Source organism: Diadema setosum, chromosome 19, assembly GCF_964275005.1.
Source record: "Diadema setosum chromosome 19, eeDiaSeto1, whole genome shotgun sequence".
NCBI lineage: Eukaryota > Metazoa > Echinodermata > Echinoidea > Diadematoida > Diadematidae > Diadema > Diadema setosum.
In genome coordinates this window covers 5,146,635-5,173,686 of record NC_092703.1, presented here as the reverse complement: position 1 = coordinate 5,173,686, position 27,052 = coordinate 5,146,635, and the positions used below count along the sequence as shown (strand labels likewise).

The 27,052-nt window shown below is 37.6% G+C and overlaps 3 protein-coding genes across 3 annotated transcripts in view; 1 reads left to right on the top strand and 2 right to left on the bottom strand.

Annotated features, from left to right (window-relative positions):
• LOC140242911 (5'-nucleotidase domain-containing protein 1-like) overlaps nucleotides 1-27,052 on the top strand; it is a 314,572-nt gene that overhangs the window by 62,993 nt on the left and 224,527 nt on the right. The gene's annotated exons all lie outside the window — the stretch shown is intronic.
• LOC140242832 (uncharacterized) lies at nucleotides 9,547-11,313 on the bottom strand. The gene has a single exon (XM_072322585.1). It carries the CDS (start codon nucleotides 11,311-11,313, stop codon nucleotides 9,547-9,549), a length of 1,767 nt encoding a protein of 588 aa, XP_072178686.1.
• On the bottom strand, nucleotides 17,526-26,347 carry LOC140242831 (uncharacterized). Its single transcript, XM_072322583.1, has 2 exons — nucleotides 24,411-26,347; nucleotides 17,526-17,739 (listed from the first exon to the last, which is right to left on the bottom strand). The coding sequence occupies exons 1-2, from the start codon at nucleotides 26,141-26,143 to the stop codon at nucleotides 17,526-17,528; spliced, it is 1,947 nt and encodes a 648-aa protein (XP_072178684.1). The 5' UTR covers nucleotides 26,144-26,347.

Here is a 27,052-nt window from a genome sequence, read left to right as displayed (position 1 = left end):
TTCTGTCACTTAAGCCGTGGTCACAACTCGCCGTACTTGCAAGTGCGTGCTGTCTACTTGCAAAAACGTGGGCAAAATTTGGGGATCCGTACGTAGTAAGTACCGGCTAAGTACGGATTTTGGATCACGCAGACACGCCGTAGCACTTTTAGGACACGAGGAACTTTCGCTGTGTTCGGGCTACGGATTCACCCTAAGTGCGGGCAACGTACGTGCCCTCTACAGTGAACGTGCGTACAACGCTCTGACTCCGTACGTCTTTTAAAATTTTCCCACCGTCGCTCAACGGACGGCGCACGTAGCACGGACGTGTTGAGCACGTAATAAGTGCGCAGTCCGTGCTTATTCGACACTTCCCTGAGTTCAACTGTTCAATAGAGCACGCAGACCGTACCGAACTTGCCGAATAAGCACCTGCTCCGCACTTAAAACGCAAGTGGTGCGCAGTGATTTCTGCAATGCACACGAGCCGAGCCGACGGAAGAGTATCATTATTTCCTCTCCAAGATGTCCTGATGTATATTCATACTGTTCTATTTCACCTACCGGGAAGAAATGACCTGGAAGGGTTATGTAAATCGAAAAAATTGCATACACAGAAAAATGATTGTTATATCACTAGAAAGGGCACATAAGACACTGTCAAAAACTGCTTGAAGAAGCAAAGCATATAGAAATCTTGATCTCTAAGTGGTCAGTACATGAAGTGACCAGGTTTTTGGAGTTTAGAAAAATTGTTACATAAGAGCTGCACAAGCATGGTTAAAAGGCATTGACCATCATTGTGTATGCAGAACAGTGATAAAGTCAGTACCATTCTCTGAAATTGAGAATGTGTATATTTTGAAATAAAGCAAGGAAGAAATTTCTGTGACAGTATTACCTTATATAGGGCCTTAATTGCCAACGTGACACCTTTAGACTCAGATAAACCTGCAAAACCATGGGCCTACATTCATTGTTCTAGTAAAATGCTGATAAATCTATGTTGATAAATCTAGCTCAAAAATGCCTCCATGGTGGAAATGCCACCACCTCTGAAACTGGGTATAAAGATGGTAGACTTCATAACAACAAATCATATGCATCTCACCTCCAGTGCCAATGTGTTAGGATGTTTCAATCAAAATAATGTTATACAATGTCATTGTATACCTGATATTGACAGTAGCCTGTCAGCCTACATCAGGTAATACAATGCCATTTTATATGTGATGTAACCTATGACCTATACCTGATAATTATAGCCTATTAACCCTTTCTCTGTCAGTGAGTCAAATATCCACACATTTCACATATTTCATAGTTCATTTATTTCAATCTCATTATCTTTCAACAAAAATATAAAAACCTGTAGACATGAAATGAATATGACACACAAAAGGTTAAACTACCATTTACACGTATGGAGAAGACGTATGATTATACATGTGAAGAACCTCGGAAGATGGTCCTATAGTTAGGCCTACCTCTAGCATCTGACGGGAAAAAAATCATCGCACTTGCACGCACTTACAACATGCGACAGAGTAGGGATACCGTGCGTGAGCAGCACGTGTAATTACAGCCTCCACAAGAGAACGTGGCAATCACACGCTGATTGTAAGTTGTAAAGCACGTACAACTCACTTACCACGTGCACAACGTACGATGCACGTAACCCCTCATGGCCAGGCGTGTCGTGCGTTGACGTACTTCCTCCCTGCGCTAGTCACTTCCTCCCCACGTTTTTAGAAAAAAACGTGAATGCTGTGGCCTCCGCCAAGAACATACGGACAAAAAGCACGCACAGCGAGTTGTGACCAGGGCTTTACTACCTATACGGTATCACAGGTATCTGTTTCAAACTGTTATTTGCTGAAAAGCACAAGTTGAAATAGCAAATATGTCTAAATGCCCATTTTCCTTAAATTTTATTAGCAATTACTTGTCAATGCATGAACTACTTTTTATGCCTCCGCCACGAAGTGGTGCCGGAGGCATTATGTTTTCGGGTTGTCCGTCCGTCCGTACGTACGTCCGTACGTCCGTCCGCTTTCGTTTACGCGATAACTTGAGTAATATTGACTGGAATTTTACCAAACTTGGTCCAAGTATGAAGTATGATGGGGCAATTATTTGATTAGATTTTGGGTGAAATCTGCTAAAGGTCAAAGGTCAAAGGTCAAGGTCAAATCATGAAATTGTATCCGTTTACGCGATAACTCAAGACTGGATAGAGCAAATTTCACCAAACTTTGTTGGAGGATGATGTATAATGGGACAATTACTTGATTAGTTTTTCAGTGAAATCGGACAGAGGTCAAAGGTCAAAGATCAAGGTCAAATCCTAAAATTTATCTGTTTATGTGATAACTCAAAACTGGATGAAGCAGCTTTCACCAAACTTGGTCCAAGGATGATGTATGATAGGACACTTAATTGAGTAGATTTTAGTGACATTGGCAAGAGGTCAAAGGTCAAACAGTCAAGGTCAAATGCTACAAATGTTGCAATTTCCCCCATATCTATGCAATGCCCAAAGGTATTTTCTTGAAACTTGATGTGGTCATGTATTACTGCGTAGAGATTCTCCAGAGAGAGTTTCATGTCATAAGGTCAAAGGTCAAAAGGTCAAAGGTTAGGTGAAAATGTTGCAATATCACTTTTCTCGCAAATGGTTCAATGTATCTTCGTGGAACTTGGTACATACGCATGTACTGACTGGCAGGGATTATCTAGAGAATTTAGGGGTCATGGGTCAATAGTCAGGGGTCAAAGGTCAAGGTCATCTCAAAATTTTACTATTTCCCTCATATACTAGTTGTATGCAATGCTTGCATTATTAGTTTCAAAAATTAATACATGCATTACCTAATGGAGATTCTCTGGGAAATTTCCAGCCAGAACGACAAAGGTCAAAGGTTAAGGGTCAAAGGCCAGGTTTCAATGCCCCCCCCCCAAAAAAAAAAAAAAAAAAAAAAAAAAATCCATTTTGTACCATCATTACACTCTTTCTCCATACCTTGGAAATTACTCAATGCATAAAATTATAAAAAGGTTTGTCAGAATTCAAGTAAAAATTCTCAATTCCCCATATATGTGTACCTGCACTCTTAAAAAATTAAAGCAAACCCAGTTCAAGACATTTCTGACAAACCTGTCATTTCATTATTTTGTCAGTTATGTGAAACTGTCATGGATCACACATTGTGAAGACATTGCACTATACGCCTATTGGGTGAATCATGCATTATGGCGGAGGCATCAGTCGCCATAGCGACATTTCTAGTTTCTCTTGAGTTATTTTATTTCAGTTGTGATATTTGTCTTTCTCAGTATTCCCTGGGTACATTGAATCCCATAAAATAGAAGTTCCAGTGGCTTTCTGTTTAGTCTTGGATGCACATACAGCAAGTACTTTCAATTTTATGAATAATGAGAAAAGACATGATAGAATATGAATGAAGATGAGAGAAACACTACATACACAATAATTTTGACATTTGACTGACATAAATCACTGAAGAGACCATCATAATGATGGTATAATGTTTTAAATGAATGCTTCATAAATTGTTATTGGTAATTGCACATGAGGCAACACTACCTCAACATTTTATCTGTATATATTTGCTGAATTACTAACATGTAACTGAAACAAGGTATTAAGTACTATATTGGGGAAAATTACTTTGCTCTGTTAACATACATCAATTTCATGGAAAATTATTTGTGTTTTTTTAATCCAGATACTAATACTTATTCAAAAAGCAGTGAATGCTCTCTTTTGTTGATTATATGTCTATATTAAACACTTGAAGTAAACATACTGTTATGGAAGTGCAGCAATATCTGATTTTATGAAAGAGTCCCTGTGATGTTAAACTTAAATGAACTTAGATGATGTGAGGCAAACATTTAGCAGTACATGACACATTTTATAATGCCATATAAAATATGTATATCTTTCTGTTGTTCACACTTTTTGCAAGATCTCTGGTATAACTAGGAATAGTGCTTTATTTCAGCCACTTTTCAGAATTTGCACAGATTGGCTATCTAAGCTGAAACTTAGGTTTATCAGTTATTCAGATGCTCAAGTGAACAAATTATTTTTATTGATATTTGCTGTTGAGTTAGTTAGCCTAAAAGACATTACAAATTCCGGTAAAAATATATCATAAATATCAAACTACTCATTACAATAAACAATTTGTTGGTCTATGTTCCCCTCTTCAATCTGATCACTTTCTGTTGTTTCTATGTTAAAGTTGTCACTAAAATTAGAGGACCAGCTCTCTGGTGAAGTACTGAGAAAAGACTGGTGATCATGAAATACTGTGGATTCATAAGTGTGCAGGTTTCTCATGGGAAGTGAGTTTTGTCTGTGAGGTTGAAGAGATGGAACAGTGGGTGTCAGCACCACCTGGAGCTGAACATGTGGTACTTCATAGGCAGGTTCACCCTTGTCACAGCTAGGATCCACAAGATCTTGTTGAGTTCTTGCAGGAGTTGGTGATTTTTGGAAATGCACTTCCTGGAGCTGTACATCTGGTACTTCGTAGGCAGGTTCACTTCCATCACAGCTGGGATCCACAAGACCTTTTTGAGTTGTAGCAGAACTTGGTGCTCTACGGAAATGCACTTCCTGGAACTGAACATCTGAAACTTCATAGGCAGGTTCCCTTTCATCACTCCTAGAATGTACAAGATCTTTTTGAGTTCTCAAATAACTTGGTTCTCTTCGGAAATGCACTTCCTGGTGATGGATATCAGGTGTTTCATATGCAGGTTCACTTTCATCCACGAGATCTTGTTGAGTTCTTGCAGGACTTGGTGCTTGTAAGAAATGTGCATCCCTACTGGAGAGATGTCTGATAACTTTAAAGCTGATGAATGCAACTGAACAAATAAGTAGGAAAACTGTTCCGATGGTTGCAGTAACTGCTACAGTCAAAATCTGCCACATGGCAAGTTTGCTTTGTGATGAGTTTGTAGGAATGATGTTTGCTGTGACTGCATCTTCTGATGAGACAACAAACTGTTTCTGGTCCTGCTGTGGGAGTTTATCATGTGGTAGCATTGTAGGAACTGTTGTTGATGTGCCATGTGCTGGGTACTTCATAGGGAGTTCTGCCAGTGGGAGTGTCAAAGAAAACCCAGTCTGCTCATCGTCACCATCACCAAGGCCAAGACTGAGTGATGATGTGTACTTCTTGCCACAAACGCTCACCTCACATGTGATATTTTCACCTTCCAGATGATCAGAGTGATTTTGAAAATAAAGTTCATAAGCAGATCCTGCTGATGCTGTGAGGAATTTTGAATCATTGTTTTCAATTTAGGTATTGCCCCAATACCATCTAACTTCTGTTTTGTTCAAGTCTACCAAGTCTACATGGCAGGAAACAATGATGTCTCTAGAATGTTTACTTTTCTGTCTTTCTACAGTCACATTTGGATGAACACTATGGCATTCTTCCATGTTGTCAGTTCCCCTGTTATCATGGACAATTTCTGTTTGTTGGATTGTCGGTAGTACCATGTCAAAAGCATCCCCCTCTGTGTTGGAGACTGTGCACATCACATGGATGGCAATGCTTTCTGTACCCAGCCTTTTGGAAGGATCACTCAGGGTGGAGAATCTTGCTGTATTTTACTGACTATTACATCCAGTCACGAATCCATCAGGTGAACATGACCAAGCGTATGTAAAATTTGAGGGATATCTGCTTGCCATACACCAGAGTGAAGCTGGTTCAGAATTTGTCAAAGTGATACTTCTGGGATGGACAATTACCTTTGGTTGGAGTAGTGATTTGATTGGACCAATCGGGCAGTTTAGGCTTCTACCAAGGAATGCCAGTTCGCTAGTCACAGTACACACTATGGTTTGAAGGCGTAGTTCGGACTCGCTAGTAACTCGTATGACAGTACTCGAGTAAGTCCATGATCCATGACTTGAGGAACAGGCAGTGTTACACCATTCTGCACCGAGAGTCTCCAACCTAGGTCCACAGGAGGGCTGCTACGTGGAATTTCACATTCAATATGAATCCTTTCCCCAATGCGGTATGCCCTTGGTTTCCTAGGACTGCAGTGAAATTCATCCATAGATGGGAAGTAATGAACTCTTAATGTTGCTGTTCTCGATCTGTAGCAGATCGTTAATGTTTTTTTTTTACCATACTGGTTAGAAACTTTTCCAAAAGTTGTAAAAGTGCAAGTAACAAACAAGTTTGCTCTTCCAGCATCCCATATATGTAGAGAAGATACTCATGAGCTGTGTTTTGTGTCTATGTATGCCTCAGATTGCTGAAATCTGTGTGTAGGATATGTTCTCCATGTCAGTTTGCCGCTTGTTTGGTCAGAGTTAGTCACAATGCAATGAAAAGTTTCATTGCCTCCTTCATGAACGACTGTGTCACCTGGTTCCTGGTGAAAAAACATTTGATCCAGAAAGTATGCATGATGATGAACTCAGATGGCTTTTCAAAGCAGCAAATAGTATTACTAGGAGCAGCATCTTTGTGGTGTGCAGCTGAAGAAAACTTCAGAGAGTTGTACAGTGTCTGGTACAGGATGTATTCAAGGTTTGTAGTTGAAGATTGAAGCTCTTTTTGCTACATGAAGGCGAACATGTCCTTAAGAAAAATAAGATAAAGGAAGTCACATCAATCCTTTTGGCAGAAATAGGGTTGTACAAAATAGAGGTTAGTCAATTTATCATGTATGATGAAAATCGTATACAGGGAGAAAAATATTTGAAAGCCCTTCAGAATGTAGTTTCAGGAACTTAGCCAACCGAGTATTAGACACCAGGAAGTTGATATGATCTTCTTTGCTCAATATTTTTGTACTTTATCTTTTGTTTTTGTTTTTTCCCACAAAGTGATTATCTAGGGAATATGAGGGTCATTGGTCAAAGGTCATGGGTCAAAGGTCAAGGTCAACTCCTCATGATATCACTTTTTCTCTCATATTTAAATGCAATACTTGCCGGATTTTTCTTCAAACTTGATATATACCTGTATATCCCAACAGAGATTCTGTGGGAAGTTTCTTGCCAGAAGGTCAAAGGTCATGTCAAAGTGCTGAATTTCTTTTCTTTTTCCATATCTCAAAAGTTACTCAAGGTATCATTATGAAACATTTCTATACAGATGCATGCATAACCTGACAGTGATTCTGTTGGGAATGTTAGGGTCATAGGGTCAAAGGTCCAGGGTCAAAGGCCAAGTTAAAATGCAAGCACTTTACCATTTGATAGTTAAATTATACTTTTTCTCCATACCTGTAAAGTTATTCATTGCATAGACTTGCAAAAGTTAAGTAAAAAATCCTCAAATCGCCAAATATCTGGGTTCTTCTTAGGCAGTATAGCCATACATCCATGTAAAGCAAGTTTCAGGAAAGTGAACATTCAACACATTTGTAATTATTTTGTAATTTCTATATTTTGCCAGTATGTGAAACTCATGACATATTGTCAAGACATTGTAGTATAGACTTGGAATAATTATGAGAACCATGCATATAAGGCGGAGGCATACCAGTTGCCATAGCGACATTTCTAGTTCTCCATACTTTACTTTGAAAGTTACTCAAAGCATAAACTTATGAAAAGGTCAAAGTCAAGTAAAAGTCCTAAAATCCTCAAATACATACTCTCCCATTCATCCAATCAAACCTAGGTCAATTAAGGTGAACATTCAACACATTTTTGACAATCATGTCATTCTAGTATTTTGCCCATTTTTTGAAAATATAATCACATATTGTCTACATGTACTATAGACATATTAGGAGAATCATGCATCTGGAGGAGGCATACCAGTTTCCATAGCAACATTTCTAGTTTATTTGTGTATTATTGAAACCATTGCTATCATTATTTTATTTCTTGTATCAAATTAACTTAGACATGCAGTAGAATTTCAATTTCAAGATCAAAGTCATAGTGCACTGTGATCTTACTGAATGCAGTTTCAATGAGTAGACAGTTTTAACAACCCTTTGAGCATTCTGAAACTATGTTTTGAGAGAATGTTTTGTATATGATGCTCCAAATCTTGGAACTACAGTTACAGAATATATCTGATCAAGCTCTCTGTCATTGACACATTTAAAGGAAATTACAATCCTTGCTCTTTCAAGAAACCTCATTGCATTATTGTTGGAAAGTAGCTTTTGATAGAGCAATACACAATAGAGTATATATACCTACTAAGTATATACAAAAATGAGAGGCATTCTTCACAGCGTGAACTTCTACCGAGGTCATTTATTTGGTCAATGCCATATAAAACTGTTCATGTATCCTTAGAAAAACAACAAAATTTAGTCACCCTATTTCTTTTACCACTGTGGATGTATCCTGTTTCTTAAAATCAAAATTTATTTATAAGTTATAAAGTAATATTGCCAGTGAAACCAGAGGTGGATGGCTCAGCCCCCCCCCCTACTTTCTTTTTTTACTTGAAAGAAATAGGTGGAGACCCTGAAGTGTAAGCCCGGTAAGGTGGAAATGTTTTTGCGCAGAAGACTTCTTTTTTTTTTTTGCTTTTTAGATCATGAAACGTGGAAGTGGGCCCCCCTTCACTTTTGAAGACATATTACTATTGAATAAACAGATATTTTGAAAAGAATTGTAAATTATTTAGTGGATGAGGCATCTTTAATATAGAGGGAGTTTATTCCAAAAGGTGGGGGCAATGGAAGAGAAGCCTCGGTCACCATAACAGGTTTTTGTACGTGGGCCTTGAAGTAATTGGTGAGAGGAAGATGAACGGAGGGGTATGGCAGAAGAGGAGGAACAAAGGGAGACTTGTTTTTGAAGATACATGGGTGCAAGATTACATGTGATTTTGTACGTCAGAAGTAGGATCTTGAAAGTAATGTGAGAATGGACCAGTAGCCAATGGAGTGAGGGGAGAACAGGAACACTGTGAATGGACTGCTGCCAGTTTAACCCATGTGCTTTTAGTGTTGATTGTCACGTCAAACCCTTCAGTGTTGTACATACACACAGCTCAAGATTTTGGACACAGGAAGGGTTAAAACTGAATGATGCTGGCAGCAAATACAATTGATAATCTTAGAGGATTTAGTTTCACTCTCCTGTTTATGAACAATCCTTGAAAAAACCTCTATCTTTTTAGTAAATGTGACAGAGAAATCAGATGGTCACTTCAACATTTCATCATTTGGTAAATCCAGTATGTGTCCTGTGTTATCAGTCTTTAACAAAATGTGTAACCATAATTTTAGTCCTTGTATGTGGTAGCTTTATGTGGTCTTGATTTGGACTATCAAAGTAATTCTTAAAGTTTTAAACTCCTTTTTTCTTTTCTTATGCGACATCTATTCAAATTCATTATATTTTTCAGAAATTTATCTTCAATGTAATTATGAGGATTTTATGCGCATGTTTAGCAAGGTTTGTTATGTGATTTTCCAACAAGATGGACAGATATGAAAAATTCAGTCCCTAAGTTTTAATTTGATACCAAATGATTGAGATTGGATCATTTATATTTTGAAAATTTGATGGTCGTAACCACTTTATTTTGGAAATGCCCAAATGATTATCAAACCAAGTATTAGGAGGCCTGCAAGAGCAAGTAGTGAGGTTGGTTGAGATGACATGGATGTGCTTGCAGCACTGTCTTCACCATTCATGTGATTACTTGGTGTTTCTGCAGTTGATGTGACTGAAAAATGCTCACTTGATGAAGTTCCATCTGCTTCAGGACAAGGAATGGCATTGCTTGGTACCCCTATGGGTTTTGAAGGGTCCCATGAAAAGTCAAAGCATTGGCACCTTTCTTTCATATCAGTGTATTTGGATGAACAGCAAAATACAGGATGTGACTCACGCACCCATATCACCTGTGTGATGTGTGTTGAATTTTGCTCAAGGTCAGTACGTGGTGGTTGGATCAAACCATCCTGGTAGCACTTGAAGAAACCTGACGGACTGCCCACCCCAGCTGTACAGTTCAGCATAATCCAGTCCTCTAGATAGTCAGGTCTGTAGGTGTTGTCAGGCTTGCACTCTGCCTTACTGGGTGGGAACTCAACTGATATTCCTGTTGTCTTTGTGAGGTTAGGCAGCTTACTACCCCCTTGATAAACATAACATGAAATGGTACGAGCATCATGTCGAGTGATATTGTCTATTTTTAAGACCACAGTGTATACAGTCATGCCATCTTTAAGGTGCTGGGCTGTATTTACGTGGAATCTTTGTCTTTGGCTCTCCATTAAGTTGTCAGGAACTAATATTCCATTGTCATAGAATGGTTGATTTGATTCTAATATTTGAAGTTTAAAGAATATGTCATCCCCAGAGAGAGGGAAGGAAAATTCAATAACTGCTAGACTACCCTCTTGGAAAGTTATGATCATAGAACTGCAGTAACCACAAAAGAGTGACAGTACTAGTGCTACATGGATGATTGTGTAATATCTGGAATCACAAGTCATAAACAAGTACAAAAGAAGTAATAATGTCTGTGTTGTAACAAATCTAGTCTCTGTCCTGGTGCTTGCAGTATTGCTCCCCGTTTCTGATGCAATCAGAGCTTGGTCATGTCTTGATGGTGTTGATTCTCTTGTTGATTCTGTACTTAATTTGCTTGTATGGTCTGAGTTCTTGTGGTTCCACAGAAAATCTGTACAGTCTCTTTGACTTTTTGGGTAAATCTTGCTCACAGAACAACAGGCTAGGTGGTTGTGTCTACCACCCCAGAAGATTGCAATGATAAGATCTTCTTGTCTGGATGTTGAGAGTGGGAGGATCCCCGTTGATCGGCCAGCGACATCTGAATAACACACAATTCCTCCTTTTGGGGATCCGTCGGTTGCTGTACACTGAAGATGTGACATGCTCACATTATGCTGTTTACAAGTCGCTCTGGTTGGAGGATAGTATATGTACAGTTGATAGGTCTGTGCAGTGTGAAAGTTGCCACTCTTAAATATGCACTTGTAAAGGCCTTTGTCAGAGGGACGTAGTGCAGTGATTCTTAGAGTGACAATAAAACTCTCAAAGAAAACCTTTCTCTTGATGAAAACCCTTTCGTGCTTGTCATTATCAAAATCTAATTCGCTTATTCTGCCACTGATGTACAAGACTTCATGATTTACCAGAATTCTGTATGTGCAGTTACCACAGCTTTGTGGGGCATAAAATTTCAGTTCAACATCTTGATTTGTATGGGCATACACAGAGTTTTCTCCCACTTGTTTTCCAACTACAACTGTGCATATCAGTAGTAAGAACAGGGCAGCTGGTGCTGTGGCAATATTTGTTGCCTGAAGATACATTATGACATCTTTTTGAAGTATTTGGAGAATTCCTGCAGAGGAAAACAGAAGCATTATTGTATGGTTTATTTGTAGCCAAGCAAGAATTCATGTCTATGTCATATGACAAGCAGATGCATAAATTATCATATGATAGTAATGCATGCAACATACATAAAATGCTATATTTGCCACTGCATCAATGTACCCTTTTTATAGAGATTTGATGAGTCTGTATATCATATGAATGTATAAAGAATGGAAGCAATCTATAATGCCTGCACTAGTAGGTTACAAATTAGTACAAAGATTCGATTTTATTACATTGACATAAGTGTGGGCATTTGTCTTGTGTCAGATATTTCAAGTGTGAATATGTGTGAAACTTAGTACTTGGGAAACTGGAAAATGACTCATCATTCAAATCTGCTATCAAGATTGGGAAACATATCAGTTCATATTCCACTGCTTTGATGTGTCAAACAAGTTAGTTACTATCATATTAGCCTTTTATTTATGATATTTCCCTGTTTGGCAGAAACTTGTAAACATTTCAATTTCAACATGTGAACAGTGGCATTATGCCAAAATTTAGCACAAATTCAACATTCATTTAAGATTATTATTATTATTGTTTATTATCATGGTTATTTTTATTATTATTATTATTATTATGATTACTGTCCTTATTATGTTTGCTGTGGTCCTTTGTTAACTTTACAATCTACTTTGTCTGCTATCAATTCAGTATACTACCAATCATTTCATTTTTGTTGTACTTGTGTCCAAATTAAATGGTACACATGCTTGAGAACTACACAATATAATAGCTTTTTTTTTTCCACCCAGCACCCAGCACCCACAAAGTTAAGCAAAGTGTGTCTTTCTGAAAATTGACTTGGAACACTGACCGATAGCAAGAGTATGTAACATATGTGACCCTGCACCACAAAACACACAAAAAGTCGCCAGACATCGATTTTTAGTGAAGGGCAGATTCTGAAAGAGCAGACTCTAAGCTTTAAAATGATGTATAAGTCAATTCAATTGGATTCTCCTAACCTATTGGAAAGAAAGCACACGCTGAGAAAAAGTGTGAACTGAGGAGGCTCTGAAGAGGCTCTGAAGTACAGTGTGTATTCAAGCGCTTAATCTGTACAAAACCGTGCTGCCTGTGCGATGAATGGGACAAAAAACAGGAATTAAACCACCGGAGTAACAACAATGAAGGGATTATCAAATTGAACTGAAATTGAGCATGCCTTCTGTCCATAATGAATGCCAACTTTCAGAGCAGTAGCATCATCCTTTCAAAAGTTATAGGAGTTGAAAGTGAAGGGTGTGCACAAGGTTTCTCAGAAATGAAAATTGGACTTCAAAGACACATTTAGTCACAGTATTCTACGAAAAATGTTCGAGATAAACAGCTAAAAAACACACTTTTCTGCCCGTTTTATGATACCAAATTTTAACATAATGTAGAAGAAGACTTGCTCTTTCAGAAAATATGAAAAAGTCAAGATCGGCTAGGTTGACCCATTTCACCTATTTTCAGTCCTCACTGAAAATCAGTGTGTGCGACTTTTTGTTCGTTTTGTAATGCACGGTCACATATGTAGTTACATGGCTTCAGGAAGGTTTAAAGAATTCATCTTACTTTTACAAAGTGCATTTTACTTTACGCTGAAGATTACCTCATACAGCACAATTCAAAATATATGGGGAAAAGTCTAAGATCAGTTTCCATAGTCTTCTTGTTTAACTGCAGCAAGCTCACATATCTTTATGTGGTAATTCTTCATTGTCCTGATTGGTACATTTCATGACATCAGTGGCAGATGCTGGAGCCCCACAAAATCACCCGACAAATAGACTTTAACTAATGAAATGAAATCTTAAATCTTATCCCAGTAGAGAAAGGTGACAAACAAGTTATCATTATGGTTGTCAACTTACCCAACAGCATGAAAAGTCAGTCACATAGCGAGGGTATTGATGGTGCTACTTCAAAAGATATTAGGCATCTCCTCTGCATTTCAGATGATTATCATCTACATGTTATTGTAAGTTAGAGAGAGACATACAGAGCCCCTTGCTGCTGCTTTGATGGCATTCTGCTGTTATATCACAGAATGAGGCAGTTAGCATGTATACATATTTCAATTGTGTAAAGTGACATGTCCTGTTAAAAAAGGAAATCAATGCCTTTTAAGCACTGTCATCTTGTGTAACTATATTTACAAAGATTTTCAATAACCATACATGTCCAGGCATGTTTTTTTTTTTTTTTTTTAAGGAATGATATTTGATAAAGCAGTGCAGAAAGGCAGTGATATGTATGGCATTTACAATTATGTACAACTTTATCTGGTAAAGTCTGAGCAAAATCAATGCCTTTCTCACTGTTATCTTGTGCAGCTATATCAAAAAGATTTTCATTAGAAGCATACATGTTCAGGCATGTTTTTTTTTTTTTTTTTTTCAATAGGAATGAAATTTTGTATAGCAATGCAGAAAGCCACTGATATGTATGGCATTGACAATTATGTACAACTGTATTTTGACAAGTCTGAGCAAGTTTCAGGTAGGTCTGTAATGTTTTATCATGAGTTCTCAATCATGATATGGCAGTGCACCTGAAATTTGACCCTGTATAGATCCTCTGAGAATTGTAATAAGCTGTAAGCATGACAATCCCAAAGTCCACCACAAAGGAATGTATTTTAAATATCAAAGGGTGTGTACAGTTCTGGTTGAGATGAGGGTTTAGCTTTTAACGTTTTTGGAGATATTCAGAAACCACTAAATGAGATGTCAAAGAGCATGCAATTCTAAGGAGTATCAAAAGTTTATTTGATGAAAATCAGTTTTGGAATGGCTGAGATACCCAAAAACATGGTGAAACAAAATAATTTGTTATAGAAGGCGTGGCCTGTCACCTTTTATCATTATAATTTTTTTATGTCTCAGCCATTTTGAAATATATTTTCATCAAATAAACGTTGAATCCTTCTCAGAATTACATGCTCTTTCATATTTCATAAGAGGTTTCTTATTATCTCACTTAATAAATGTTCAAAACATGAACCCCACCTCAACCAGTACTGTACAGTCTCTTTAAGTATCAGATCAGAGTAAATTCATGTGATTCACTTAGAGTGGCATGTACACCAGAAGTGGTAATGTGGCAGTAGAGGATGATGTTCATGTTGACCAAATATCATTCTGTCATTACTAAAGGGGAGGGGAGGGGTCCAATTGTGTGTGTTTTAAATTAATATCACTCAGTGAGCAGCAAAGTTTGTTAAAGAAGTCCATGGAAACAAACATCTTAAGATCGACTGATCTTTGATTATCATCGGGGACATTCAATGGAACATTTTGCATGATTTTATTGATTCATTGTACAATGCTGAAATAATGCTAAAAGTAAGGTTCAGTTTCAAAGGTTAAAGTGTCAGTCAAGAGGTAAAATTGTCACATGCAAACATTTGTAAATAAAGTAGTAGAGCTCAATTTCTCCACTATCGTTGTAATCATTGGGTAGCATGTTATTATCTCCAGTAAATGGTGTGTATAGTGACATGTAAACACCACACATTTTTATCATGACTATTACAAATTACTTTTTGTTTTAGTAGTAGTAGCACTTATCTTATGTACTTTGAATTATTAGGATCATTCAACTGACATTCTAACTGAAAAACAAACAAGAGCATGAAACATCACATGATATTGCATTAGAAAGACATTGATTTTGACACTGGTGAAGTGGCTGCATCTATAGGTGAAAGAAAATACCATTTTAACATTCAAGAACTGCAGATTTTCTGTAGCCACACCAAAAAGAGCAAAAGAAGAATTTTCTTTTCAGTAACAGATCTTAACCAATTCGGTTTGACCTGATCAGGTAACGTTGCACGTACATGTATGTACTTCCAAAAAACTGGATGGATGTGGGCTAATTCTTGTTTTTTTTTTTTTCATTTTGTTGTAATGTTTTTATGTGACTGATTTCTTATTCTTTTTCAAAGCAAAATGACTCTTGTCTTAAGAAAATATATTTTGCACTACATTAACAACAACAACAACAACAACAACAACAACAAAACAGAGGTTGGCAACTGTTGGTCAAAAAATCAAGTCCTTTAGCACACCACTCAAAGTTCAACACATATATGGTACACACATGCGTGGGCACCCACCCACACACACACACACACACACACACACACACACACAACAAAACATTATATTCCGTGCACTCAAACTACCACTTGTACTCTTTATACAACTATGCGATTTTTAGTTTCTAGAAAAAAATGAAAAGAAAAAGCATTGAGAAAACTAAAATTATTTGCCAAATTATTATTTCTCATAAGCACATAGTTTATTTAATAGATATGTATAATACTCAACTTTTCACTAGTTGTAGAAAATAGAAAAAGCAAACAGCCCTTACCCTACTCGTACTCAAAAGTTGCTGTGATTCATTATTGTTCCGTCAATTACTAGTATAATAAATACTGTTTCACAATTTTTGTTTTGAACTTTTCTTTGCTTAAAAGCAGGGGTTGAAATAGCAAGTATGTCTGATTATCTATTTTTTTTTTTAAAGATTTTATTAGGAATTACTTGTGGATGCATGAAATACTTTCGTTTTGATTCCTGTGTTATTGAAGATAAAGCTTTTTAGCAATGATAGTTGTTTTTCTCAATATTCCTGATTACATGATATGTCCCATTTCATAAAAGTGCCAGAGGCCTTCTGCATAGTCTTGGATGCACATATAGCAAGCACTTTCAATTTGTATGGACATTATAGAATTACACCAGTGGATACTTTTTGGTGTTGCTATTGTGGAATTGATAGTAACACTATATACACAACAATTTTGATATTTAATTTATATAAATCAGTAAAGATACAATCGCAAAGAAGGCTATAAAGTTTATATTTGAACTACATAGTTGTATGCTTTGAAACTTGGTATTTGTACTCTCTAAAAAAAAGAATTGAGTGAAAACATTCACTCTTAAAAGAGTGAATACAAAAAAGAGTGAATTTTGAGTGAAATTAGAGTGAATCTTGAGTGAAAATGTTGATTTTCACTCATTTTGGAGTGACCTCAGGGATCACTCAAAGATTTTGGAGTGATCCCTGAGGTCACTCTAAAACGAGTGAAAATGAACATTTTCACTCAAAATTCACTCCAATTTCACTCTAAATTCACTCTTTTTTGTACTCACTCTTTTAGGAGTGAATATTTTCACTCGATTTTTTTTTAGAGAGTAATTGAACATGAGGCAACACTACCTCAAGATGACTGAAACAAAGTATGGAAGTACCATATTGTAGAAAATTACTGTGATCTCTTTACATATATTTAATGTCTTTGTGAAAAAAAGAATCCCTTTTTTTTAAAATCCAGATACTTATTCAAAAAAGCAATGAATGTTCTCTTTTGTTGATGGTATGTCTATATTAAACACTTAAAATAAACGTACTGTCATGGAAGTGGAGCAATGTCTGATTTTATGAAAGAGTCCCTGTGATGTTGGGGCAAACTTATATGAACTTATTTGATATGAGGCAAAATGTTGGCAGTACATGACACTTGTACAGTGCCATGTAAAGTGTGCATATTTTCTGTTGTTCACACTTTTTGCAAGGTCTCTGGTATATCTAGGAAAAGTGCTTTCTGTCAACCACTTTTCAGAATTTATGCTGGCTGGCTATCTAAGCTAAAACTTATGTGCATTGATCAGTTATTCCAATGCTCAAGTGCAGAGCTCATGTTTATTGAAATTCGCTGTGGAGTTACTTGAGCCTAAAAGACATTACACAGTCTGGTAAAATATATATTTATGAAACTACTCATTACAATAAACATTTTGTTGGTCTGTGTCCCCCTCTTCAAAGTGATCACTTCCTTTTGTTTCTATGTAATAGTTATCACTAAAATTAGAGGACCAGCTCTCTGGGGAAGTACTGAGAAAAGACTCAGACTGGTGATCTTGAAATACTGCGGATTCATAAATGTGCAGGTGTCTCATGGGAAGTGAGTTTTGTCTGAACGGTTGAAGAGATGGAACAGTGGGTGCCAGCACCACCTGGAGCTGAACATCTGGTACTTCATAGGCAGGTTCACTTTTGTCACAGCTAGGGTCCACAAGATCTTTCTGACTTCTGTTAGGACTTGGTGTTCTCAGGAAATGCACTCCATGAAGCTTTACATCTGGTACTTCATAGGCAGGTTCAATTTCATCACAGCTGGGATCCACAAGATCTGTTTGAGTTCTTGCAAGACTTGGTGGTCTTTGGAAATGCACTTCCTGGAACTGAACATCTGGTACTTCGTAGACAGATTCTCTGTCATCACTCCTAGGATGCACAGGATCTTTTTGAGTTCTCGGAGAACTTGGTTCTCTGCGGAAATGCGCTTCCTGGAGATGGATAAGTGGCACTTCATAGGCAGGTTCACTTACATCCACAAGATCTTGTTGAGTTCTTGCAGGACTTGGTGCTTGTAAGAAATGTGCATCCCTACTGGAGAGATGTCTGATAACTTTAAAGCTGATGAATGCGACTGAACAAATAAGTAGGAAAACTGTTCCGATGGTTGCAGTAACTGCTACAGTCAAAATCTGCCACATAGCAAGTTTGCTTTGTGATGGGTATGCAGGAATGATGTTTACTGTGGCTGCATCTTCTGATGAGATGACAAACTGTTCCTTTTCTAGTTGTGGGAGTGGTGACATTGAAGGAACTGTTGTAGATGAACCATGTGCTGGATACTTCATAGTTGGTTTTACAGGTGATAGTGTCACAGAAAACTCAGTCTGCTCCTCCGTGTCATAACCAAAGTCAAGACTGAGTGATGATGTATACTTCCTCTCACGAAAGATCACCTCACATGTGACATTTGTGCCTTTTAGATGTTCAGAGTGATTTTTAAAATGAAGTTCATAAGCAGATTCTGCTGATGCTGTGAGAAATCTTGAATCATTTTCTTCAACTGGGGTATTGCCCCAATACCATCTAATTTCTGTTTCGTTCAAGTCAACCAAGTCTACATGGCAGGAAACAAGGGTGTCTCTAGAATATTTACTTTTCTGTCTTTCTATTGTCACATTTGGATGAACATCATTGCATTCTTCCATGTTGTCAGTTCCCCTGTTATCATGGACAATTTCTGTTTGTTGGATTGTCAGTAGTACCATGTCAAAAGCATCCCCCTCTGTGTTGGAGACTGTGCACTTCACATGGATGGCAATGCTCTCTGTACCCATCCTTTTGGAAGGATCCCTCAGGATGGAGAAACTTGCTGTATTTGACTGACTATTACATCCAGTCATGAATCCATCAGGTGAACATGACCAAGTGTACGTAAAATTTGAGGGATATCCGCTTGCCATACACCAGAGTAAAGCTGGTTCAGAATTTGTCAAAATGATATTTCTGGGATGGACAATCACCTTTGGTTGGAGTAGTAATTTGATTGGACCAATCGAGCAGTTTAGGCTTCTACCAGGGAATGCCAGTTCGCTAGTCACAATACACACTATGGTTTGAAGGCGTAGTTCATGACTCACAAGTAACTCGTATGACAGGACTCGAGTAAGTCCATGATCCATGACTTGAGGTATAGGTAGCGTTACACCATTCTGCACCGAGAGTCTCCAACCCAGGTCCACCGGAGGGCTGCTTCGTGGAATTTCACATTGAACATGAATCCTTTCCCCAACCCTGAATGCCCTTGGTTTCCGAGGACTGCAGTGAAATTCATCCATGGATGGGAAGTAATGAGCCCTTAATGTTGCAGTTCTGGATCTGTAGCAGATCTTTGGTTTCTCACCATTCTGGTGAAGAACTTTTCCAAATGTTGCAAAAGTGCAAGTAACAAACAAGTTTGCCCTCCCAACATCCCATATATGCAGAGAAGATGCCAATGAGCTGTGTTTTGTGTCTATGTATGTCTCAGATTGCTGGAATCTGTGTGTAGGATATGTTCTCCATGTAAGTTTGCCGCTCGTTTCGTCAGAGTTAGTCACGATGCAATGAAAAGTTGCATTGCCACCTTCATTAACGACCGTGTCACCCGGTTCCTGGTGAAAAACATTTGATCCAGAAAGTATGCATGATGATGAACTCAAATGAATTCTCAAAGCAGCAAATAATATTACTAGGAGCAGCATCTTTGTAGTGTGCAGCTGAAGAAAACTTCAGAGAGTTTTACAGTGTCTAGTACGGGATGTATTCAAGGTTAGTAGTTGAAGATTGAAGCTCTTTTTGCTTTATGAAGGCAGACACATCCTTCAGAAAAAAAAAAAAAAAAGAAAGTCACTTCAATCCATTTGGCAGAATTTGGGTAGTACAAAACAGAGTGTAGTCAATTTATCATGTATAATGAACATCCCAATAGGGAATGAAAATATTTGAGAGCCCTTCAGAGTATAGTGTCAGGAACTGAGCCAAGTTTTAGATGGATTGTCAAGTTTACTTGATCCTCTTTGCACAATATTGTCATACTTTCACTTTTATTTTCTTTACTTTCTTCATTTCTCCTGAAGTAATGAACTTGACAATCTATCTAAAACTTGGCTCAGTTCCTGACACAACACTCTGAAGGGCTCTCAAATATTTTTATTCCCTGTTGGGATGTCCATTATACATGAAATATTGACTAAACTCTATTTTTTACTCCCCAAATTCTGCCAAAAGGATTAACATGACTTTCTTGTTTTATTTTTCTGAAGGATGTATCTGCCTTCATATAGTAAAAAGAGCTTCAGTCTTCAACTACTAACCTTGAATACATCCTACACCAGACACTGTACAACTCTCAGAAGTTTTCTTCAGCTGCTCACCACAAAAATGCTGCTCCTGGTAATATTATTTGCTGCTTTGAGAAACCATTTGAGTTCATCATCATTCATACTTTCTGGATCAAATGTTTTTCACCAGGAACCAGGTGACAAGGTCGTTAATGAAGAAGGCAATGCAACTTTCCATTGCATCGTGACTAACTGTGATGAAACGAGCGGCAAACTCACATGGAGAACATATCCTACACACAGATTCCAGCAGTCTGAGGCACACATAGACACAAAACACAACTCACTGGCATCTTCTCTACATATATGGGATGTTGGGAGAGCAAACTTGTTTGTTACTTGCATTTTTACAACATTTGGAAAAGTTCCCTACCAGTATGGTGAAAAACAATCGATCTGCTACATGAATTTATTTCCACATGTGTCTTGGAAACCTTTCAATCAAGAACTGATATTCAAATACATCCAATGATATCAAAACACGAATTTATTCACATTTATAGTAAGTATATTGTCAATACAAAATAAAATCACGTTCATCAACAAATCCAATCATGTTGTGGTGAAACAAAATGATAAAATCAAAGTGAGATTCTACTGAGGAAAAAAGATTGAGAACTTAAAACATGATCTGACAAAAACATATAAGCATTGAGTGTACTCAAATTAACCAGATAAAATGAAGATAAATACAAGTTACAATATGCCAATACTGAATGAAGATAAACAAATGTTATATAAACAACTTAAGTAATAGTCAAGCTGTATGTAGGCCTACAGAAAGAGGATAACAGTATATATATATATTCTTTTTTTTTTTTATAAAGATATATTGCACATATTTCTTTTTAAAAACAAACAAAAAAATAGATTTCTTGGAACATGTGCAGATAAACCTAGGTTTTTGAATATAGTCTTTTGTTTGAACAACAATATTCATGAATCATGATATGCCACCTTATATGTATGTTTTCAACATGTATATCTCTTATATCAAAATGATAATTTTCTCCGCCATTGTACATTGGCAAGGTTTACATATTTTATGTTTGAAATAATACCCTTGTCATGTCCGCATCTTAGAATAATTCTAAATTCTCTCTTCTGTATTTTCTTAAACACAATTTATCTAAGACATTGTTTGCTGCAAAGCTCCAGAGCAATAAACAGTAGTCCAGATTTGAAAGTGTTATCATGAAGAAATGCTTTCAGAATATTTTCATGAATGCATTGTGACAAAAAGAAGGAAAACATTTACATGAATTTTTCAGTAGGCACATACAGCATGTAAAAACCGGACTACTGTAAATATGGGTTGTGTCTCATAGTGACTAGCTGAATTTTTTGTGATCATTAATTTGCCAGAGATATTGCAAAACTCTGATGTGTGTAGACTAAATTTTAAGGGAAATACGTAATAGAGTCACTATTGTGTAATTATGCATTTTTCACATAGCAAGACAGTTTGATTTTGCTACAACTTGCATTTTCCATAGACATCTGCCTTACTCGGGACTTGCCCTCAACGGGTTATAGAATCTATGACAGGGATGCAATCAAATTATTTAAAAGTCATCAAAATGTACATAATCAGTCATGCTAAATATCATAACAATAGTTGAACTTTTTAAATTCTACATTAATGGTCTTTCTGGAATGAAGAAAATGTCTTGTTTGATGCAGCTTTCATTAATATTGTACACATGAACCATACTGATCCAACTTTGCTATAAATCTGTTCGTTGTTTGTTCATTTCCATTTGAGAAGATGGCTGGATAGCCCATATTCAGCTACATTTAGCTGGTCTTCCATGGGGTCTAGTTGGATGTGAGTTGGGACCACTTCATGGGGTTATGTGAATGAATGAAGCGGGATCTTTTATGTGCATGAGTTGTTACTCTCTCACACACAGAACCTCCATTTTATGTTCTATCCAAGGGACGCAGTGTTTTGCCTCTTGCTAGAGGGGACGGTATGCTTACACACAACATTGCTCAGTCCAGACTCGGGTTCGAAACCAGACCACGTGATTGTGAGGCAGACGAGCTTCCGACTGAGCCAACTCACCGCCCTGTTAGATCTATCATTCTCTTAATACATGTTTTTATTTTATTGAAATGTATTTCTGCAGGTTATTTGAATAACAATGAGAGAAATGTTTTTCCTTTTAGAAAACCATGAAAAATCATATTTTCTTTTCCTTGTTTGGTAGTCACAAACACTACATAAGACCATTTAGAATATTCTCTATTCACTGTCAATGTTGACTGATGTCTGTACTATGAGAATTGATGGTTTGAATGGCATTGCAAAAATTTGATTAAAGAACTACTTTTTCATCATTTTATCATCTTAGTAAGTAGGCAACATTTAGGAAAGACTTGTGTGCAAGTCAGTGAAAGACCTGTGAGAGATTGACCACACCACCTGATCTATGTTGTAATCTGCATGTGGTGGCACATATCCTGGAAGAGAGGAATCATGTGATATTCATCATTTTGCATTTGCTAATGAGTGGCCATGGTTGTGAAATGTAAAAAGTAGCCAAACAGACAGCACAGTATGTTTAAGAGAAGCCTGAAGGAAATCATGTAGAAGAAAGATGTGTGTGGAGTTTGAGGAGATAAGTGAAGGAGGCCAGCAGATGCTGTTTGTGATTGTTCAGCAGATGGCACAAAAAAGAGAAATCTGGCAGGCCTAGTCTGTATTAAATAGTAATGAGGGCAATGGCACCATAGAAGATTTAGCTTCAAAGAAAGTCCAAGGTTGCCTGCCTTACATAAGATATTTCATGATTGATGAGAATTTGTAGAATTGGGAAAAATCTGAAAAGGAATTGAAACAGGAAGGAAAGTGTCTGATCTTACAAACTAAATTTGATGAATTTGTGAAGCAAAGTAAGATTACCTAACAATTACACATCTGTTTTGATGACTAAACTCATAGACCTGCATTCATGAAACAAGGTGGTTTAAACCTGCTTTAAGCCTAGACCATGGACAAATTTAGATCATGATCTGAAATATGCATACAATTGGCATATATCTTTTACATTTATATGAATGCGTGCTTGCTCCTGGATGTCTGTTGCGTTCACAATCTGTCAATCGTATTTATGCAGAAGAAATTTGCATAAACCATGGTTTGAATTGTGTGCTACTATAGTGGTAACAGGTAAAAGAGGATATTTGGAATGGATGACTGACCTTATGAAAAAAAAAGCAAAGGCCAAATGCCATATCAAACTGGTCTGTTATGTGTTATTTTATTGCACAACATGGAGAAAGGAAGTGACCCACATACATGTGGTGCTGCCATGCCATCAAGTAAGTGGAACATGCACCGAATATTTGTAGAGAATGGCGACAGGAGGGCAGACCTTATGAACTGAAGTTTAATAGCAAAATATGGTGTGGATCCAATATTCTCTATGCCTCAACTGCACGAAAAATGAAGCGGTAAAAAGAGAAGGTTTTTTTGTTGTTGTGTGTTTGATTTTTGGTTGTCTTTGATGATCTGGTAAAATGTATCCAACTGTGTTGTTCTGAGGGATATTTCTGATTGCTTTACAAAGAGCAGTTATTGGTATTTTTGTATTTTCTAAACAGCATTAGTGACAGCAGATGCTTTCATATGAGGGCTGGAGTACACCAGGACACAGTGCATAGCCCTCTGCACTTTGTCATTGCTGTAGATGTTCTGTCCAGACAAGCCGGAGGAGTTCTATCTTGGGAAATGTGAGCTGCTGTTTGTTGATAACCTGAGACTGGTGATCTTATGAGACGGGCGCCTTTGAATGTTTCTAACAGATAAATGGCGCCATACAAATGCTGTTTCATCATCATCATCATCATCATCATCATCATCATCATCATCATCATCTGGGGCTGATGGCAGAAAGTGAGTGGGAGCCTTCTGATGCTACTATAGCCCTCTAGAGATCAAGAAAAGGGGCAAGATGATGTTGATACAAAGACTGTATATGTTGTAGTTTGATATTGACAGGAGACAGGAGAGTAGGCACATGGGGTATGCATTAGGAGATATAGGAAAGAGGAGGTTAAGAAAATTATGAAATTTTAGGAAATTTTTCCAGTGCGGAATGGAGAACGTCGACAAATGCCATGAAGGCAATGAAATGTGCCTCCGCAAATACATGTAGTGGCAAAAATGAACAACCTTAAAGTACTGTTGTTAAAAGACAAATACATGAAATAAACATATAGACAAACACACAGTGAAAAAAACAGCTTCAAGGTAGGGGCTTTGACTGACAAACCAATTGAGGAAGATGGCAATGACAGCAGTAAGTATGGTTTGTTGAGATGACATGAATGCACTTGCAGCACTCTCTTCACCATTCTTGTGATTTCTTGGTGTTTCTACGGTTGATTTGACTGAAATGTGCTCACTTGATGAGGTTCCATCTGCTTCGGGACATGGAATGGCATTGCTCGGTACCCCTTCAGGTATTGTAGGGTCCCATGAAAAATCAGAACATTGACATCTTTCTTTCATATCAGTGTATGAGGATGAGCAGCAAAATGCAGGATGTAATTCATGCACCCACATGACCTGTGTGATGTGTGTTGAATTCTGCTTAAGGTCAGTGCGTGGTGGTTGGATCAAACCATCCTGGTAGCACTTGAAGAAACCTGGAGAACTGCCCACTCCAGCTGTACAGTTCAGCAGAAGCCAGCCCTCCAGATGATCTGGTTTGTTGGTATTGTCAGGCTTGCATTCTGCCTTACTGGGTGGAAACTCAACAGATACTGATGTTCGAATTGTAAGTTCTGATAGCACACTACCCCCTTGATATACATAGCATGAAACAGTACCAGCGTCATGTCGAGTGATGTTATCTATTTTCAAAACCACAGTGTATACATTCATACCATCTTGAACATGCTGGGCTTTATTTACATGGAATCTTTGTCTTTGGCTTGGCATTAAGTTATCGGGAACTATTCTTCCATTAACATAGAATGGGGGGTATGATGCCATTTGAAGTTGAAAGGAAATGCCATCCTCAGAGAGAGGGAAGGGAAATTCAATCTTTGCTAGACTACCCTCTTGGAAATTTATGAACATGGAACTGCAGTAACCACAGAAGAGTGATAGTACTAGTGCTACATGGATGATCGTGTAATATCTGGAATCGCAAGTCATGAACAAGTACAAAAGAAGTAAGAATGTCTGTGTTGTAACAAATGTAGTCACTGTCCTAGAGCTTGCAGCATGATCCTCGGCCTCTAATGCAACCCGAGCTTGGTCATGTCTTGATGGTGTTGATTCTCTTGTTGATTCTGTGCTTAATTCGCTTGTACGGTGTGAGCTCTTGTGATTCCACAGGAAATCTGTACAGTCTCTTTGACTTTTTGGGTAAATCTTGCTCACAGAGCAGCAGGCTAAGTGGTTGTGTCTACCACCCCAGAAGATTGCAATGATGAGATCTTCTTGTCTGGATGTGGAAAGTGGGAGGATCCCTGTTGATCGTCCATTGACCTCTGAATAGCACACAATTCCTCCTGTTGGGGATCCGTCGGTTGCTGTACACTGAAGATGCGACATGCTTACATTATGCTGTTTACAAGTCGCTCTGGTTGGAGGATAGTGTATGTGCAGTTGATAGGTCTGTGCAGTGTGAAAGTTGCCACTCTTAAATATGCACTTGTAAAGGCCTTTGTCGGAGGGACGTAGCTCGGTGATTCCTAGAATGACAATAAAACTCTCAAAGAAAGCCTTCCTCTTGATGAAAATCCTTTCATGCTTGTCATGATCAAAATCTAATTGTCTTATTCTGCCACTGATGTACAAGACTTCATGATTTACCAGAATTCTGTATGTGCAGTTACCGCAGCTTTGTGGGGCATAAAATTTCATTTCAACATCTTGATTTATATTGGCATACACAGAGTTTTCTCCCACTTGTTTTCCATCAACCACTGTGCATGTTATTGCAAAGAAAAATACAGTCAAGGCTATGATACTTGTTGCTGAGTGAAGACACATGATTGCACGATTTCTGAAGTGTTGTGGAATTCCTGCAGAGGAAAAATAGAACCATTCTAGTATGGGTTATTTGTAGCCAAGTAAGAATTCATGTCTATGCCAATGACAAGCAGATACATTTATAATTTCTATGATAGTTGTCTGTATGCAACCACATACGTATTTGCAAAATACCATATTTGTCACTGTATCAAAGCACCCTTAGAGTTTTGATCAGTTTTCATATCCCATGAATATAAAGAAAAGAAGCATCCTACTATGACACTAATAAATGACAAGTACAAAATGTGTTTCATTACATTAATATAGAGGTGGGCTATAGAGGGTGACATTTTCAGAACATGCTCATCACACCTTAGTTTGATGACTTTTTGCCTACTGACACCATTTTTGAAAAAAATAACGAAAAAAATGCAAAATCCGGGGTGCCCCGGCCGAAATCGTAAAAAATCCAAGATGGCCGCCGTTTCGGCTTTAAAAAGACATTTTTGGCCATAACTCGGCTATTTTTTGGTCTATTGTGATGATTTTGGTGTCTAACTCCATGTTTTAGGGGTCAAGGAAATGGATTATCATGATAATTTTAGTGTAAAACCTAAGCTTCTACATGAAACTAACCTTTTCCCCATATTTAGGGTTAGATTTCCTTCTCCTTTACCCCTACCCCAACCGCCATTTTTCACACTTTTTTCTGTATTTTTTTCAAGTCATGTTAACTACCATACTCTTAATAACAAGTTCTAGCAATCTGTTTTTTTTTTTTTTTACTACCGACAATACAGCAAGAAATAATATCATACAAAATAACTTTACGGTATACATGTATGTGTCATGCCAATACTGGTCATGTGGCTGGTGCATTAAATGCATGGTAACTGTGGAACCAGTATTGTACTGTATCTGCTTTAT